Source organism: Pristiophorus japonicus, chromosome 9 (assembly GCF_044704955.1).
Source record: "Pristiophorus japonicus isolate sPriJap1 chromosome 9, sPriJap1.hap1, whole genome shotgun sequence".
NCBI classification, from domain to species: Eukaryota; Metazoa; Chordata; class Chondrichthyes; family Pristiophoridae; genus Pristiophorus; species Pristiophorus japonicus.
The window spans coordinates 126,138,689-126,158,252 of record NC_091985.1 but is presented as its reverse complement, the minus strand read 5'-3'; the positions used below and the strand labels follow the sequence as shown (position 1 = coordinate 126,158,252).

Below are 19,564 nucleotides of genomic sequence, written 5' to 3'. Positions count from 1 at the left end.
AGTGGAGCCGAGTCCATGATCAGATCAGCCATGATCTTATTGAATGGCGGTGCAGGCTCGAGGGGCCGTATGGCTTACCCCTATTCCTATTTCTTATGTTCTTATGAGTGTCTAGCAAGCAATGAGAGAAATCCTAGCCCATCTAGCTACGGATTGGCTTTGCTTGAAATTGAGCCTTTGCCTAGAGACTCAAGCTGGTGTCTATCCTCTTTCCAATAACTCACTATAGGAAATTAGCTAATTTCACCGTGAAAGCTGTATACTGTTCATTCATGTATTTTATACAAAATAAACCAATTTGCTGGCTTGAAGTCAGGCCTCATTTTGACAGAATATTTTTCAGTCCACCTTCCATAAAGAATGGAGAACACATGTGGTGCCATGTGGGATATTTCAATGGTGGTATATGGAACAAGAGTTCTCAGTTATGATCCCTGGATCATGCTACAATTTAACTTGATATTTGTCAGTAAAAGGTGTGCTCTAAATTGTAGGGGATGAGAGATATTCTTTGTGACAAGAGTTTAATTTGTCTTTAGCCTGTATTCTGAACCCAAGAAGAAATGTCAGGTTTTCTTTTTCTTAAGTCACTCAGGTTTTTTTTTTTTAAAGTCATGGTCTACAGACATTTATATTTGTCTGTTAAGGTATTTTCTGTTGAGGGAGTTTTTCTATACATTACAAATAATTATTACACTGTGGGAAATGGGGAACAGGCAGGAAAGTGGAGTTGAGGCCAATATCAGATCAACCATTATTTATTGAATGGCGGAGCAGGCTCTAGGGGCCGTATGGCCTACCACTGCTCCTATTTCTTATGTTCTTATGAAATGAAAAAAAGCACATTGGTACACTGTAGGGATGCCCGTCTGAGGTGGAGCTTAAATTACACTGTTTGGGTATGGTCAGTGAGATTTGTGTTGTAGCTGGTTATGCTGAACATGACGAAAGAGTACCTAATGCTATATCGGTTGTTCGTAATGGAAAATTGTTCCATTCATTATTGTTCCATTCATGAAGGACAAAAGGTTATGGACCTATGAATCAGATGCATGCCCGAATCCTGGCGTGCACACCTGGTTTGGGAAGAGCTTTACCAGATTGCTAAAGACAAAAATTGACCTGTTGTCTGTGTTTCTCCTTTTATGGTGTGGATGGTGCATTCAGGTCGTTAAATCCCTATCATCTACGAGTGGTTTGCCGGGATACAACTGGCAATATCTTGTCATGAAAAAAAAAAGGCACATATTTTCATATAGCAATAGTTGTCAGAATGGAGACAAAACTGAATGTTTTTGAAAATCTGGAAATATGGGTTTCTCTCCTCGTCCAACAAGTAGGATACATTTTGAGTATGCACATTGCCACCATCTATCTATGGCTTGGCAATGTCTTCCCACCCCAGGTTCAAGTTACATTTGGCTGAGCCTTTTCCCAAAGCCATGTTGGGGGTATGATACCACAAGCATACATCAGCCATCAGAATCTCAGTATGACAATTACTCTTGTGAGCCTTGACAGAAAGTGTCAACAGCCTGTTTAGCCATGGAGCACCAGAGTGGAGCCCAATTCTTATGATCCAATCTCCACATACAGGCACTTTCTAGGAGTCAGAGTAATAAGCATGATCCCTGGCTGATTTCTACCCAGTGACATGAATGCCAATTTAACATTGCTGCTGCTTGCCCAGCTAAGATCAACAAACTCAGCACAGACCAGGGTTTTAGCAGGTTTTGACAGTTTATTATTTTTAAATAAAAAGCTATTTCACCTTTCTCGGTCTTGTTCCAGGGCTTTCTGTTCTGCTTCTAGACTATCTCGAAGATCTGCTTCATCACAGTCATTTAATGTTGCTAGTTTTTGTTTCTGTTCCTTAATCTCTAGGTCAATGGCAGAATGATGCTGAAGAGCAGAATGCCTCTTCTCTATTTTGGCTATAGCTTGCTCCAGTGCCTCTCTCTGTTGTTTTTCTCGTGATTCAATAATCACTTTCTCTATCATTCGAACTTTTTCCTCTTGTCGAGCTATATTAGCAGTAAATTCGTACGTTTGTTGAAGTTGTTGAAGCTGATCAGTGCTAGCTCTGTACTGTGCTAATTGTTCCTCCTTTTCTTCAATTTCCTTTTCTGTCTGATAAAGTACAATATCCAAACTAGGTAGTCCTCGGTCAAGGATATCTGCAGCTCTTTGCTTTTCCTCCGTCAGTGTAGGCAGATGGTTCTCCATCAAATAATCTAGTTGCCGTTCTTTGTTCAGCATCCTTTGCTCAACCTCTTTTTCTTTCTCTGCTGCTTCAATCAACTCGATTGAATCTGAAGCACTACTTTCACCATCCTTCTGAATAACTTTTATAGATTCCTGATGTGTATGCCTTAGCTGGTCAAGAACCTCACGCTCAATCGTGATTTCCTTTTCCAGAAGCTCTTTCTGATAGGAGACATCTTCTTCCAACACTGTGAACTTTTCCAATTGTATTCTTTTCAGATCCAAATATCTTTGCTTTGCTCTTTGAACATCGTCAGGTTCTTCATCTCCGTCAGGTTTAGCTTCTTCACCTCCAGCAGGTCTGGCTTCTTTGGCTTTGAGAAGAACTTCCCTAATTTCCTCAAGGATATTTTTTTCTTCATCTATGCTTTGCAGATCATCTCGTTTGAGCAGTTGGACAGTTTCCTTTTTTTCTCTGAGCTGTTCTCCCAGTCGTGTTACAAGTGTCTGTTGATCTTTTGCTGCTTCTTCAAGTCTTCTCTTTTCCAGTTCTAGCTTCAGGCTATGTTCATCCTTTTCTTTTTTAAGTTTTTCCAGTTCGCGGAGAATTTCCAGTTTACCTGCTTTCTCTTGCTCGTGAAGTTCCTGCAATTTCTGTAATTCTTTTTGAACCCGTATATAGATTTCTTCTTCTTGCTTTTTCTTTTGCAATTCAATTCCTTCTTGTTCTCTTTGCCGCTCTTCCTCGAATTTTTCTTTTTCAGCAATCAAGTCTTTAAGTCTGCTTTCAATATCTAAATTTCTACGTTTCAGACTTTCTTCTTGTTTCCTGATACGAAGTTTCACAATTTCGGTCTCTTTGCGTTGTGACTCTACCTCCTGCTGCAGCCTCTCTAGTTCTGATTTTTCTGATTGTTGTTTTTCTTCCATTTCTTCGATCAGTCTCCTAAAATAAGTACATTGCAAACAATAATCATGTATTTAAAACACTGAAATTTTATGAAACATTAATCTTCACAGAGAATCACTTGCAATGGCTTCTCTTCCCGCATCCTTACCTCTTGTGTTCCCCAAGGAGTTATCCTTGGCTCCTTCTATTTCTCATCTATATGTTGTCGCTTGGCGACATTATCCAAAATAACAGCGTCAGTTTCTACATGTACGCTGATAACACCCAGAATTCCTTGGATTCTGGGGCAGTCCCAGCGGATTGGAAAACAGCAAATGTAACGCCCCGTTTTAAAAAAAGGAGGCATACTGAAAACAGGAAACTACAGATCAGTTAGCCTAATATCTGTAGTTGGAAAATTGCTGGAGTCCATTATTAAGGAAGCAGTAGCTGAACATTTGGAAAAGCATGATTCAATCAAGCAGAGTCAGCATGGTTTTATGAAAGGGAAATCACGCCCGACAAATTTGCTGGAATTCTTTGAGGATGTAACAAGCAAGGTGTATAAAGGGGAACCAGTGGATGTAGAAACATAGAAAATAGGTGCAGGAGTAGGCCATTCAGCCCTTCGAGCCTGCACCACCATTCAATATGATCATGGCTGATCATGCAACTCCAGTACCCCATTCCTGCTTTCTCTCCATACCCCTTGATCCCTTTAGCCGTAAGGGAATTATCTGCAAAATAACATTCACCGTTCTCACAATGATTAAAACTTCCATCTAAAGTAATCTGTTGATTTAATGGAGGACATACATACATCAAGGAACAGTAAAACTTCAGCTTCCAACCCCCTCCATAATCCCTCCTGGGACCTCACTCCTGCAGGAAGTATAAATGCACCAGAATTGGTGACTAGATGTACATTCATTACGTGATGTATTTGGATTTCCAGAAGGCATTCGATAAGGTGCCACATAAAATGTTACTGCACAAGATAAAAGTTCATGGGGTTAGGGGTAATATATTAGCATGGATAGAGGATTGGCTAACGAACAGAAAACAGAGAGTTGGGATAAATGGGTCATTTTCCAGTTGGCAAACAGTAACTAGTGGGGTGCCACAGGGATCGGTGCTGGGTCCTCAACTATTTACAATCAACATTAATGACTTGGATGAAGGGACCAAGTGTAATGTAGCCAAGTTTGCTGATGATACAAAGATGGGTGGGAAAGCAAATTGTGAGGGCACAAAAAATCTGCAAAGGGATATAGACAGGCTAAGTGAGTGGGCAAAAAGTTGGGGGATGTAGTATAATGTGGGAAAATGTGAGGTTATCCACCTTGACAGAAAAAGTAGAAAAGCAAATTATAATTTAAGTGGAGAAATATTGCAAAGTGCTGCAGTACAGAGGAAACACAAAAAGTTAGTATGCAGATACAGCAAGTAATCAGGAAGGCAAATGGAATATTGGACTTTATTGCAAGGGGGGTGGAGTATAAAAGCACAGAAGTCCTGCTACAACTGTACAGGGTATTGGTGAGGCCACACCAAGAGTACTGCGTACAATTTTGGTCTCCGTACTTAAGAAAGGATATACTTGCGTTGGAGGCAGTTCAGAGAAGGTTCACTTTGTTGATTCTGGAGATGAGGGGGTTGACTTATGAAGATAGGTGGAGTAGGTTAGGCCTATGCTCATTGGAGTTCAGAAGAATGAGAGATGACCTTATCGAAACATACAGGATAATGAGGGGACTCGACAAGGTGGATGCAGTGAGGATGTTTCCACTCATAGGGGAAACTAAAACTAGGGGACATAGTCTCAGAATAAGGGGCCGCCCATTTAAAACTGAAGAGGAATTTCTTCTGAGGGTTGTAAATCTGTGGAATTCTCTGCCCCAGAGAGTTGTGGAGGTTGGGTCACTGAATATATTTAAGGCGTAGACAGATTTTTAAGCGATAAGGGAATAAAGGGTTGTGGGGAGCAGGCAGGGAGGTGGAGCTGAATCCATGATCAGATCAGCCATGATCTTATTAAATGGCAGAGCAGGCTCGAGGGGCCAAATGGCCTACTCCTAGAAACATAGAAAATAGGTGCAGAAGTAGGCCATTCAGCCCTTCTAGCCTGCACCGCCATTCAATGAGTTCATGGCTGAACATGAAACTTCAGTACCCCCTTCCTGCTTTCTCGCCATACCCCTTGATCCCCCTAGTAGTAAGGACGTCATCTAACTCCCTTTTGAATATATTTAGTGAATTGGCCTCAACTACTTTCTGTGGTAGAGAATTCCACAGGTTCACCACTCTCTGGGTGAAGAAGTTTCTCCTCATCTCGGTCCTAAATGGCTTACCCCTTATCCTTAGACTGTGACCCCTGGTTCTGGACTTCCCCAACATTGGGAACATTCTTCCTGCATCTAACCTGTCTAAACCCGTCAGAATTTTAAACGTTTCTATGAGGTCCCCTCTCATTCTTCTGAACTCCAGTGAATACAAGCCCAGTTGATCCAGTCTTTCTTGATAGGTCAGTCTGGTGAATCTTCACTGCACTCCCTCAATAGCAAGAATGTCCTTCCTCAAGTTAGGAGACCAAAACTGTACACAATACTCCAGGTGTGGCCTCACCAAGGCCCTGTACAACTGTAGCAACACCCCCCTGCCCCTGTACTCAAATCCCCTCGCTATGAAGGCCAACATGCCATTTTCCTTCTTAACCGCCTGCTGTACCTGCATGCCAACCTTCAATGACTGATGTACCATGACACCCAGGTCTCGTTGCACCTCCCTTTTTCCTAATCTGTCACCATTCAGATAATAGTCTGTCTCTGTTTTTAACCACCAAAGTGGATAACCTCACATTTATCCACATTATACTTCATCTGCCATGCATTTGCCCACTCACCCAACCTATCCAAGTCACTCTGCAGCCTCATAGCATCCTCCTCGTAGCTCACACTGCCACCCAACTTAGTGTCATCCGCAAATTTGGAGATACTACATTTAATCCCCTCGTCTAAATCATTAATGTACAATGTAAACAGCTGGGGCCCCAGCACAGAACCTTGCGGTACCCCACTAGTCACTGCCTGCCATTCTGAAAAGTACCCATTTACTCCTACTCTTTGCTTCCTGTCTGACAACCAGTTCTCAATCCACGTCAGCACACTACCCCCAATCCCATGTGCTTTAACTTTGCACATTAATCTCTTGTGTGGGACCTTGTCGAAAGCCTTCTGAAAGTCCAAATATACCACATCAACTGGTTCTCCCTTGTCCACTTTACTGGAAAATCCTCAAAAAATTCCAGAAGATTTGTCAAGCATGATTTCTCTTTCGCAAATCCATGCTGACTTGGGCCTATCATGTCACCTCTTTCCAAATGCACTGCTATGACATCCTTAATAATTGATTCCATCATTTTACCCACTACTGAGGTCAGGCTGACCGGTCTATAATTCCCTGTTTTCTCTCTCCCTCCTTTTTTAAAAAGTGGGGTTACATTGGCTACCCTCCACTCCATAGGAACTGATCCAGAGTCAATGGAATGTTGGAAAATGACTGTCAATGCATCCGCTATTTCCAAGGCCACCTCCTTAAGTACTCTGGGATGCAGTCCATCAGGCCCTGGGGATTTATCGGCCTTCAATCCCATCAATTTCCCCAACACAATTTCCCGACTAATAAAGATTTCCCTCAGTTCCTCCTCCTTACTAGACCTTCTGACCTCTTTTATATCCGAAAGGTTGTTTGTGTCCTCCTTAGTGAATACCGAACCAAAGTACTTGTTCAATTGGTCTGCCCTTTCTTTGTTCCCCTGATTCTGACTTCCCCTGATTCTGACTGCAGGGGACCTACGTTTGTCTTTACTAACCTTTTTCTCTTTACATATCGAAAGAAACTTTTGCAATCCGCCTTAATGTTCCCTGCAAGCTTCTTCTCGTACTCCATTTTCCCTGCCCTAATCAAACCCTTTGTCCTCCTCTGCCGAGTTCTAAATTTCTCCCAGTCCCCGGGTTTGCTGCTATTTCTGGCCAATTTGTATGCCACTTCCTTGGCTTTAATACAAAAACTGATTTCCCTGCTCCTATTTCTTATGACCTCACTACCACTTCTCTCGAACCCTCTACGGTCTCTAAATAGTCAGATTGCTTGTCCAACATCCAGTTCTGGATGAGCAGAAATTTTCTCCAACTGAATATCGGGAAGACCAAAGCCATTTTCAGCCGCACCACAAACTTCATTCTGTAGCCACTGACTCCATCCCCTTCCCCAACTTCTGTGTGAGGCTGAACCAGACTGTTCGCAACCTTGGTGTCATATTTGACCCTGAAATGAGCTTTTGACCACATATCCGCACCATAACTAAGACCGTTATTTCCACCTCCATAACATCGCCTGTCTTTGCTCTTGCCTCAGCTCATGTGCTGCTGAAGCCCTCATTCATGCCTTTGTTACCTCTAGACTCGACTATTCCAATGCACTCCTGGCTGGCCTCCCACATTCTACCCTACGTAAACTAGAGGTGATCCAAAACTTGGCTGCCCGTGTCCTAACTTGCACCAAGTTCCTCTCACCCATCACCCCTGTGCTCGCCGACCTACATTGGCTTCCAGTTAAGCAACACCTTGACTTCAAAATTCTCATCCTTATTTTCAAATCCCTCCATGGCCTTGCCCCTCTCTATCACTGTAATCTCCTCCAGCCACACAATCATTGGTGGCCGTCCCTTCTGTTGCCTAGGCCCCAAGCTCTGGAACTCCCTGCCGAAACCTCTTTGCCTCTCTATCCTCCTTCAAGACGCTCCTTAAAACCTACCTCTTTGACCAAGCATTTGGTCGCTTGCGATAACTTCTACTTATGCGACTCGATGTCAATTTTTTGAAATCTCATAATACTCCTGTGAAGCGCCTTGGGACTTTTCACTATGTTAAAGGCGCTATATAAATACAAGTTGTTGTAAGCTTCCACTAGACCTATAATTATATTTGAAGTGTTCAGTAACCTGGGTGTTTATAATATTCAAAAATAGCAGTTTCCCATTGTAATTCCTGCATTTGATCTACATTCATTTTCTTTCATAAGCTACTCAAATCCAAAACAGCACCACAGTCACTAAAAATGTATTAAGCAGACATTAGAAAAATAAAGAAAACATTAGATTCCCAGTTACTAAACATTAAAAAATGTAACTTAGGCCGGGAAAAATGCTCTTGCATGAAGTTAAGCATTACTGAATAAAAGATAAAAATGGCCTAGAACACAAGAACATAAGAAATAGGAGCAGGTTTAGGCCATTTGACCCATCGAGCCTGCTCCGCCATTCAATAAGATCATGCTGATCTAATCATGGACTCAGCTCCACTTCCCTGCCCGCTCCCCATAACCCTTTACTCCCTTATTGCTTTAAAGCGGAGATATAGATTTTTAATATATTTAAGAACCAGCCTCCTCAGCTCTCTGGGGCAGAGAATTCCAGATTTACAACTGTCTGAAAAAAGAAATTCCTCCTCATCTCAGTTTTAAATGGGCGGCCCCTTATTCTGAGACTATGTCCCCTAGTTTCAGTTTCCCCTATGAGTGGAAATATCCTCTCTGCATCCACCATGTCGAGCACCCTCATTATCTTATATGTTTCGATAAGATCACCTCTCATTCTTCTGAACTTCAATGTGTATAGGCCCAACCTACTCAACCTATCTTCATAAGTCAACCCCCTCATCTCAGGAATCAACCTAGTGAACCTTCTCTGAACAGCCTCCAATGCAAGTATATCCTTTCTTAAATACGGAGACCAAAATTGTACGCAGTATTCTAGGTGTGGCCTTACCAATACCTTGTACAGTTGTAGCAGGACTTCTCTGCTTTTATACTCTATCCCTCTTGCAATAAAGGCCAACATTCATTTGCCTTCCTGATTGCTTGCTGTACCTGCATACGAACTATTTGTGTTTCATGCACAAGGACCCCCAGAGTCCCTCTATACTACAGCACTTTGCAATTTTTCTCCATTTAAATTGTAATTTGCTTTTCTATTTTTTCTGCCAAAGTGGATAACCTCACACTTTCCCACATTATACTCCATCTGCCAGATTTTTGCCCACTCACTTAGCCTGTCTATATCCCTCTGCAGATTTTCTGTGTCCTCCTCACAATTTGCTTTCCCACCCATCTTTCTATCAGCATCAAACTTGGCTACATTACAGTCGGTCCCTTCACCCAAGTCATTAATAGAGTGTAAATAGTTGAGGACACAGCACCGATCCCTGCGGCACCCCACTAGTCACTGTTTGCCAACCAGAAAATGACCCATTTTTCCCGACTCTCTGTTTCCTGTTAGTTAGCCAATCCTCTATCCATGCTAATATATTACCCCCAACCCAGTGAACTTTTAACTTGTGCAGTAACCTTTTATGTGGCACCTTATCGAATGCCTTCTAGAAATCCAAATACACCACATCCACTGGTTCCCCCTTATCCACCCTGCTCGTTACATCCTCAAAGAACTCCAGCAAATTTGTCAAACATGATTTCCCTTTCATAAAACCATACTGGCGCTGCTCGATTGAATTATGCTTTTCCAAATGTCCCGCTACTGCTTCCTTAATAATGGACTCTAGATTTTCTCGACAGATATTAGGCTAACTAGTCTATAGTTTCCTGCTTTTTATCTGCCTTTTTAAAAAAAAAAATAGGGTCATTACATTTGCGGTTTTCCAACCCACTGGGACCGCCCCAGAATACAGGGAATGTTGGTAGATTACAACCAATGCACCACTATCTGTGCAGCCACTTCTTTTAAGACCCTAAGATGTAAGCCATCAGATCCAGGGGACTTGTCCGCCTTCAGTCCCATTATTTTACCGAGTACTACTTCATTAGTGATCGTGATTGTATTGAGTTCCTCCCTCCCTATAGCCCCTTGATTATCCACTATTGGGATCTTTTTAAAGTCTTCTACCGTGAAGACCGATACAAAATATTTGTTCAACGTCTGTCATTTCCCTGTTTTCCATTATTAATTCCCTAGTCTCATCCTCTAAGGGGCCAACATTTACTTTAGCCACTCTTGTCCTTTTTATGTACCAATATGACTCCAGTCAGACACTATGGCCGTAATGTTCAGGGAAGTGGTTCAGGAGCGGGGACGACACCAAGGCAGGTGGGGAAATCCGGGAGGTCGGGTTTTCCCGCAGGCCGTGCCGATTTTACCGGAAGGGTCTAATTTGAACGTGGGGCCTCGGTCTCCCGCCTGCAGCCAGCCAGCTTGAGAGGCTGGCTTGCTGGGGGCAGGTTGGGCTTAGTTGCGAGGGGTAGGTCTGGGGGAGGGATCCCGGGGGGGGAATGGTCAGGGATCAGCAGGCAAGTGGGGTTCAGTAGGCAAGCTGGAACTGTGCTGGGGGGGGGGGAGGGGGGTAAAGAGATCATCGGGGCCGGCCTCATCATCATTGGGGTGAGAGGCCTGGGAATGCGATCAGATGCCTCGTGGGAGGGTTTTCGATCGCGGGGGTGGGCTAGGCAGGGACCCTAAATCCAGGAGGTAGGTAGAAATCCAATGACCTCCTGGATGCAGCAGACTCCGCCTCTGTTTAACTAACAGGTTTCACGAATTGCGTGAAATCCGTCCACAGGCAGTTAAATTCAAAATGGAGAGGAAAAGAGAGACTTCCAGCCTCATTACAATATTTAAATTACGGTAATGCCCCCTGGCTGCCCGATCCCCATTCTGTCCCCGGGAAAACTGGAATTGGGCAGGTTGGAGGTGGGATCAGGTCAGGATTCACAGTTTTAATAATTTAACTGGCCCCACATGCCAAACCCATCCATTTTTTTTTTTAAGGGAAAATTCCAGCCTATGTGATTGACTGAAGTGGTTTAGGGAGCCACAATCACTAGAAGCTAGTCCATCTCCACTTTCTCAGAGCAATTAGGAATAGGCAATAAACAAGACCGTGCCAGCATCTCCCATATGCTAAGAATAAATAAAATTAGTTTCATCCTGTATTATAGTCTCTAGTAGTTTACCAACAACTACAGTTTCGGGTAAAATAGTTCAATATTTTGACAACACTTCATGGAAACTTGAGCTGTAGTGAAGAATGCATTAACATGCAATATAATACAATTTGAATCTTTAGTCCTTTTTAATATCAGATAATTCTACAAAACCATGTAGCTATGGAACAAATTGTAAACATGTGTTATGAATTGAAAGAACAGATGGCTGAGAAATCAACATGTGATTAGAATATTAGCCTAACCATAAAAAAGTATGCCAGCCCCCCAAATAATAACATTGTATTTTGCTTCTTGGTCCTTACCTCTTATTTTCGAGTTTTTCCAGTTCTTCCCGTTGTTGTCTCTCAAACTCAAGTCTAGCAAAATTTCACAAACATTAACTAGTTATTCAAATATATTAATACATTTACATCCATATAAAGGATTAATAAGTACAGAATATTTTGTTCAGATGTTGAAAAATCTACATACATCATTTGCTTTTACATTTTGTCACATCACCACTGACAATAAAATTATACTTTCTTAAGTAATAGAAAATATGCAACCCATTGACATTATTTGCAAGCACAGGATCAGTTTCAGATGTACACTGATGACACTACTTTATTTCTCCATCACCACTACCGATTCTGGAGCTATTGCTTTATCTGACATCAAGTCCTGGTACAGTTAAAACTTCCGACAGCTCCATGTTTGCAAAATAGATTGATCTTATTCGGCTCACTTGCATTCCTGAGCCTTGTAGGTGTACAACCTTGGTGTTCTCTTTGACTATGAGCTGCATTTCCTATCCCATATCCAGTTTATCACCAAGACTGCCTTTTTCCACCTCTGGAATACTGCTCGTTTATACCCTTACCGTACTTCTTTCACTGCTGAAACCCTGATCCTTGCTTTTATTATCTCAACAATTAATCTTTTTCAATTGGGGATCGCATGTCCACCTTTCACAAATTCAGGCGAATCCATAGATCTTTGGCCTAAGTCTTCTTTGGCACAAAGCTCCATTGAACAATCACATGATGATTCTCACTGAGCTCCACTAGCTCCCTGTGCCCAAGCAGATCAGCTTCAAAATTTTTGACCTCATTTTCAAATCCCTCCAGTCTTGCCCCACCCTATTGAGGACATTTTATCTATCTACTTTTGGAAGCTCACACCCTCCTGCCTTTTAACTCCAGACTACTAATTGCCCACTCAACTACACCACTGGAGGCCGAATTTTCAGCCACTACTCTCATGCCCTTCAATACTCTTTTCCAAATCTATTTCACCTTCCTACCTCGCCTTAAAATCCATGTCTTTGATTGTGCCTTTAGTTCTTCACTGTGCCCCCATTCCTTTGTTTCCTCCCCAGCATCTGTCTGCCCTCTCCTTGTAAAGCACCCTGAAATGTTTTGTTCTTACAAGAGGAGAAATGCAACTTGTTTGTTAAAATACTATTTAAAGGCAGTACACTCCAAGTGGTGTTCCAACGCTGTTTGAATAATTCCAGGTGCGAACTATATTTCACATCCAAATTAGTGCATTTGACAGCATAAGGGAAAGAAATTTGCAAAACATGCCTGGTATATTTTTAGTAAACTAATTTCATGCAGACATCACAATCAATAAATATAAATGGAGTTTCACTACCTTAGGCAAATGGGTCCCCTTATAGTGAAAAGACTGTTATGGGAAGTGTAGTGAAAGCAAAAAAGATCAATTAAGAAGAGATAACATTAATCTAATTCTATTTGTAGAACAACACCGCATAGCTGGAAGCCAACTGAACATAAAGGGGGCGAAATTGGGTTATGCCTGTTTGGGGGCAGTAACTAAGTTAGGGCGAGCCTTCCTGCACCCGGCGTGGAAGTTCTGCCCCGGCCGCAAAATTCAGGTTACTGCCTCTCTCAGGAAGTGGACTGCAATGTCGCGCACTCCACTTCCTGTTGGGGTGGTGTCCGGGGTGCGACACGGGTGGGATCGGCCTCACGGGGCAGCAGACAATTTCCACTGCAAAGGGCTCGCTGCGCACGGCGATGATGTCATCGGCTGAGGTGCGGTGGCCTGGGGCACTACTAGCAGGCCGCGGTGCTACCATGTTCGCGCCTCCGCTAACTCCCGCGCAATTTTACGGGAGCCGGTAGCGCCCCCCCCCCCCCCCCAACGGCGAAAACAGTTTTGCGTGCCGGGAGACATAGAACAGGGCAATTTTGTCCCCAAGGACTCTTTTTGCCAAAGTAACAAAAATATATAATTAAGCAAAACACTGCAATTAATATTAACCCAATCTCTATAATGGAAAATAAATGGTTAAAAAGTACATTTTGTGAACAATAGCATGTTACGGTTTGAATATTGGATTTTGAGGGTTATTAGAAAAGCAGAACGAACTCTGATCCACCGATACAGGATATCAACCACTGGAACTGAGGCTTTAACTTTGAACATTCATATTATGACCAGGACATGCCTCTCAATCAGTGCCATTTCTATGTAACCTCAATTCCCTCTGTGTCCATTCACATGCTTATTTTGGCCATCATCCAGATATGAGCTTTTTTTTCTTTTGTCCATCTCCAGCAAATTCTGGGCCATTTTCTTTGGACCCCGGCACAAACTCCATCCCCCTCCTTGGCCACTGTCTTGAGGCTGAATTCGACTGTTCACAACCTCGGCATCCTATTTGACCCTGAGCTGAGCTTCCGGCCCCATATACTCTTCTTCACCATATATTTCAACCCCCACAACTTTGCCCGTCTCCACTCCTGCCTCATCCCATCTGCAGCTGAAACCTCCGGACTCCTGTCAATGCTCTCCGAGCTCGCCTCCCACTTACCATATTCCATAAACTTGAGCTCATCCAAAATTGTGTTGTTTGTATCCTAACTCGCATCAGGTCCCGCTCACCCATCACTCCTGTTCTTGCTGACCTGCATTGGCTCCCTGTCCAGCAACCCCTCTATTTTAACATTTTTATCCTTGTGTTCAAATTGCTCCATTGGCCTCACTCCTCTCTATCTCTAACCACCTCCAGCCCTACAACCCTCAGAGATGTCTGCACTCTCCCAATTCTGACCTCTTGTGCATCTCCGATTTCTTTCACTCCGCCATTAGCAGCCGTGCCTTCAGCTGTTTTGGCCCTTAGCTCTGCAATTTCCTCCTTAAACCTCTACGTCACTCTCTCTTCCTTCACATCACTCCTTTAAATCTATCTCTTTGACCAAATTTTTAGTCATCTGCCCTAATATCGTATGTGGTTCGGTGTCAAATTTTATTAGATAACGCTCTTGTAAAACGCCTTTGGATGTTTTACTACATTAATAGCGCTATATAAATGTTGTAAATAAGTATGGAGAAAAAAAACCTGAAGATCTCTCTATATTGTAGCTTTAAAATGCGTGCAAAGCAAAAAACAATAAAATCTAGTATTGCTCATCAGGAAGTTCTTTTCCCCACAAAGTGTAAAACTGAGAAATTTATTGTATGAGAAAACAAAAGTGGTAAACAAACCAAAAAGTTCTCCAAATTTAAAACAATTTGCCAAAATAAATAACACACATATATGCACAGACATTTTGACATTAAAGAAATATAGTGCATTTCACAACCACCAGACGTTTCAAAGCACTTTACAGCCAATGAAGTACTTTTGAAATGTGGTCACTGTTGCAATGCAGCTAATTTGCGCACAGCAAGCTCCCACAAATAGCAATGTGATCATGACCAGATCATTGGTTTTAGTGCTGTCGATTGAGATATAAATATTGGCTAGGACACCGGGGATAACTCCCTTGTACTTTTTCAAAATAGTCCCATGGGATCTTTTATCTGAGAAACCAAATAGGGCCTCGGTTTAACATCTCACCCGAAAGACGGCACCTCCAACAGCGCATCACTCCCTCAGTACTGCACTGGAGTGTCAGCCTAGATTTTTGTGCTCAAGTCTCTGGAGTGGGACTTGAACCCACCAACCTTCTGAATTAGAGGTGATTATTAAAATCTTTCATCTGGGAATTAAAGTTATAATATAATGATTGCAATGCATACTTATTGTTGTTGAAAGATGTTGAATTCCAACAGCAAAACCTGTCAACTTTTGTTAATTTTTAAGAAACCGGCAAGGTATGATTTGACATGACATGTGACAAATAAATAAATTGTCAGAAAATCTGTCTCATCCACTGAAGTTGAGCTTCCCGTCAGCTGAACTACAGAACCAGAGTAGAAAATTCCATAATTTAAAATACTGCCTGCTCCCTTGCTGGAAAATAGTGTGCGCGTGTTGGGGAGGAAAAGAGGGGCAATTAATAAAAACAGAAAGTTGGTTCTAATACATATTTAAGACCCTCAATAAATACCAACACAAATAATGGGAAATCCTATTTGAATAGTCCCTCATTTTCCAATGTTTTAATTTTAGTGCTTCTCTTCATAACAGATTGAGATAGCTCCTAATATTGCAAAAAGGATGAATATACACACTTCTAAACTACAATCAAGCTCTTCCAATGTGGAGGCAAGACTAAATATTTGGAAAACTTTGGTATCAACTTTACATGTGCATCAATCCATGTAAATCAGAGCGTTGCACAGGTTAAAATAATATATTGTATATAGAATCATAGAATAGCACAGCACAGGTGGACATTCGGCCCATCGGGTCTGTTGCTTTTTCAAACAATTCACAAATGCATCAAAATGACTATTAATCTATATTTTTCCCTTCTTTTAAACATACAGCCGATTTTAGTGAGCATCGTTAAGATACATTCCTTCATTTTGAATCCTGTCCATTTTGTCCCAATTCCCTTCTGAAGACGCATTACCCCAAACTACTCTCTCATACAAACACATAGTTATAGAACAATATACTTTGAAAATCTTGAGCAAATCCCACAGAATAAAGAGTGATTCCTAATGACTAAGGTAACCGGTTTGTGTTTTTTTTTTAAACCAAAGTTTTAACCCCAAATCAATTGGAAAAACTCTACAGTGCTGTTTTAAATCTGTTTTAAATCTATTCATAGTAACAAAGTAAAAATGTTCAGTAAACTGCACTTATGTTAATAGATCATAGTCACCACTTTCACTTACCCTGGGTTGTAAAGCATGACGGCTGAAAGATTTTCACAGGACTTAGAAAGGTCTGTCATAGACAAACTAAAGGTAGTCAGCAGTCCACTCTGCAAAAGTGTACAACAGATAAAACTTATCAAGAAGTGCAGACGGATAAAATTAGTGATATTTTACTTAACATGTAAATTGCAAATCAAAATCATCAGAAATCTACAATACAAGATGTATCTTTCAAATGTTAAAAATTATGTCCACTTGGATAGAGGATTCTGTTATTGACCAGTTAGCCTAACATCTGTTGTTGGGAAAATGCTGGAGTCCATTATTAAGGAAGCAGTAGCAGGACATTTGGAAAAGCATTACACAGTTAAGCAGAGTCAGCATGGTTTTATGAAAGGGAAATAATGTCTGACAAATTTGCTGGAGTTCTTTGAGAATATAACGAGCAGGGTGGATAAGTGAGAACCAGTGGATTGTGGTGTATTTCGATTTCCAGAAAGCATTCGATAAGGTGCCACATAAAAGGTTACTGCACAAGAGCTCACAGGATCGGGGGTAATATATTAGCATGGATAGAGGATTGGTTAACTAACAGAAAGTCGGGATAATGGGTCATTTTCCGGTTGTCAAACAATAACTAGTGGGGTGCCACAGTGATCGGTGTTGGGGCCTCAACTATATTAATGACTTTGATGAAGGGACAGAGTGTGCAATGTAGCCAAGTTTGCTGATGAGACAAAGATGGGTGGGAAAGCAAGTTGTGAGTTGGACACAAAGAATCTGCAAATGGAAATTGACAGGCTAAGTGAGTGGGCAAACATTTGGAAGATGGAGTATAATGTGGGAAAGTGTGAAGTTATCCACTTTGGCAGGAAAAACAAAAAAGCAAATTATTATTTAAATGGAACGAGATTACAAAATGCTGCAGTGGAAAGAGACCTGGGGGTCCTTGTGCATGAAACACAAAAGGTTAGTACGCAGGTACAGCAAGTAATCAGCAAGGCAAATGGAATGTTGGCCTTTATTGCAAGGGGGATGGAGTATAAAAGCAGAGAACTGCTACAACTGTACAGGGTATTGGTGAAGCCACACCTAGAGTACTGCATGCAGTTTTGGTCTCCTTATTTAACTTGCATTGGAGGTTGTTCAGAGAAGGTTCACTAAAGTTGATTCCGGAGATGAAGGGTTGACTTATTAAGAATGGTTGAGCAGGTTGGGCCTATACTCATTGGAATTTAGAAGAATGAGAGGTGATCTTATCGAAACATAAAAGATACTGAGGGGCTCAACAAGGTAGATGCAGAGAGGATGTTTCCCCTCGTGGCGGAATCTAGAACTAGGGTGCATACTTTCAGAATAAGGGGTCGCCCATTTAGAACCGAGATGAGGAGGAATTTTTTCTAAGGGTCGCAAATCTGTGGAATTGTCTGCCCCCAAGAGCTGTGGAGGTTGGGTCATTGAATATATTTAAGGTGGAGTTAGACAGATTTTTGAATGATAAGGGAGTGAAGAGATATGGGGAGCAGGTGGGAAAGTGGAGTTGAGCCCAAGATCAGATCAGCCATGATCTTATTAAATGGAGGAGCAGGCTCGAGGGAGAAAAATGGTCTACTCCTGCTCCTATTTCTTATGTTCTTATTATGGTGAAACTGGTTTTGTATTTAATTTCCTCACTGCATCAGAATGTAGCCGGTAATATTTTTGGAGGTATATTATCACGCAGTAAGGACATAAACCTGCTTTTTCCTCTTGCAGATCCCTTTCAGCTTAGATGCTTCTGTCATTTGGAGGTAAACAGGTCACCACCAATGCCACCATTAGTTGGCTGCCATGAGGCACACTGATGGATTTAGTGAAAAATCCTTGAGGAGACAGCAGAATACAATCCAGTCATCCACGTGCAGCACAACTCGCATGAGGACGTCATCAGTGGAGTTTCACCTTTGCCATTACTGTTAAACCATGCACATTTGTATTTTTAATTGCAAAGTAATTCCAGCTATGATTCTGATGCTTTCCATTAAAACACCTCGTTATGTTCATGATTTTAAAAATCTATCCTCAGTCACCAGGTCAAGATGTTGCTCGTTATGGTCACCTTGATGAATTCCATCAATACCACCCTTTGGTTAATTTTTCCAGGGCATGCTTGTGTGATGCAAATGAAACATCTATTTTTCATTCAAATCATCATCCTTCCTATCCACTTCCTAATACCTCAGTTAAGACTCAACCTGTGGGAGTAAAACTACTTGAGTGTAAATATCAGTTGTGGCTTAAATTCAAACTCATGTCCTCTAGCCAAGAGGACAATAATAATGCAGTGTAGCAATGTGGCAGTTCTTCTACATTATTTACACTGTACAAAAAAAACCCTGAAAAATATAGGATTAGTTTAAAAATTATCTTGTTCTTTACTAATTAAACATTTACTTTTGGGAATTCATGTAACATTTGGTCAAGATCCAAACTACTTGACATACCTTCCTTTTTTCTCGGAGTTTAGCGGCTTCTTTAGGATGATTAAACCTGAACATGTTGGTTCTCCCCAGCAGTATGACAGCTCCTTTAAGGGAGGGGAAAGAAAAGTTGAATTCTTCCATTTCCTAAGATTTACCAAAATACTTCTAGATAGTCTGCCAGTGAATGTAGCTTAGTGAAGTGCACTTACTAAGGGCTCAATTTTAGCCAGGAGTTGCTCCGTTTTTTTTGGAGCAACTTGATTTTTCTGGAGTATCTTAAAAATCTCCATTTTGCACATTCAATTTACGCCAGTGTAAGTGAGTTAGTTAGGATTTTTTGTGTTTCGTTTTTTTTCCTCAAAGGGGGGCGTTACTAGCCACCTACGCCAGTTTTGGCCATTTAGTCCACTTTGGCCAGCTAATAGTTACTCCAAATCTACTTAGGCCAGCGTATATGGCCACTTCAGAAAACCCTTGCGGAGAGTTAAGAAATCAGCGCAGGTAGGCACATCGGAGGCCAGCAGAATTTAATGACTTGACTAAAGAATGTGAATAGGATCAAACAGCTATACAAGACATCATATGACAAACTTTGCAAAGTTAATTTACTATACAACAGAAGCATTCATGAAAGCTTAAACTACAGAAATAAAAGTAGTAAGAGATAGTTGAATGAAATTGCCCCAATCTCTCAACTAATTTAAACAACTATTTGTTTACAATGATCATACTGGACCAAAATTGAGCCCATATTATCTAAATAAGTCGACTTCAATAAATAAGATATTCTCTCAGTGTTCCTCCGTCACTTATGTTCTTCTTTCACAATAGCACCAGGTGAATAGGCTTAACAAATGGTCATCACTATTCACGAGACAAAACATATTTACATAATTTTTTTCAAAATATCCAAAAGTCCAGGAAAATG

General features: G+C 41.5%; 1 protein-coding gene across 5 annotated transcripts in view; it reads right to left on the bottom strand.

The window, feature by feature from the left end:
• Positions 1-19,564, bottom strand: part of kif16ba (kinesin family member 16Ba) — a 306,911-nt gene that overhangs the window by 99,742 nt on the left and 187,605 nt on the right. For 3 of the 5 annotated variants that reach the window (XM_070889808.1, XM_070889811.1, XM_070889812.1), the window contains 5 exons: positions 18,658-18,740; positions 16,193-16,281; positions 12,749-12,781; positions 11,413-11,466; positions 1,772-3,151 (listed from right to left, as the gene is read on the bottom strand). In XM_070889808.1, the coding sequence (XP_070745909.1) occupies positions 1,772-3,151; positions 11,413-11,466; positions 12,749-12,781; positions 16,193-16,281; positions 18,658-18,740 (1,639 nt within the window). The remainder of the gene's footprint in view (positions 1-1,771; positions 3,152-11,412; positions 11,467-12,748; positions 12,782-16,192; positions 16,282-18,657; positions 18,741-19,564) is intronic. The other 2 variants (XM_070889813.1, XM_070889810.1) reach the window with 2 other exon arrangements.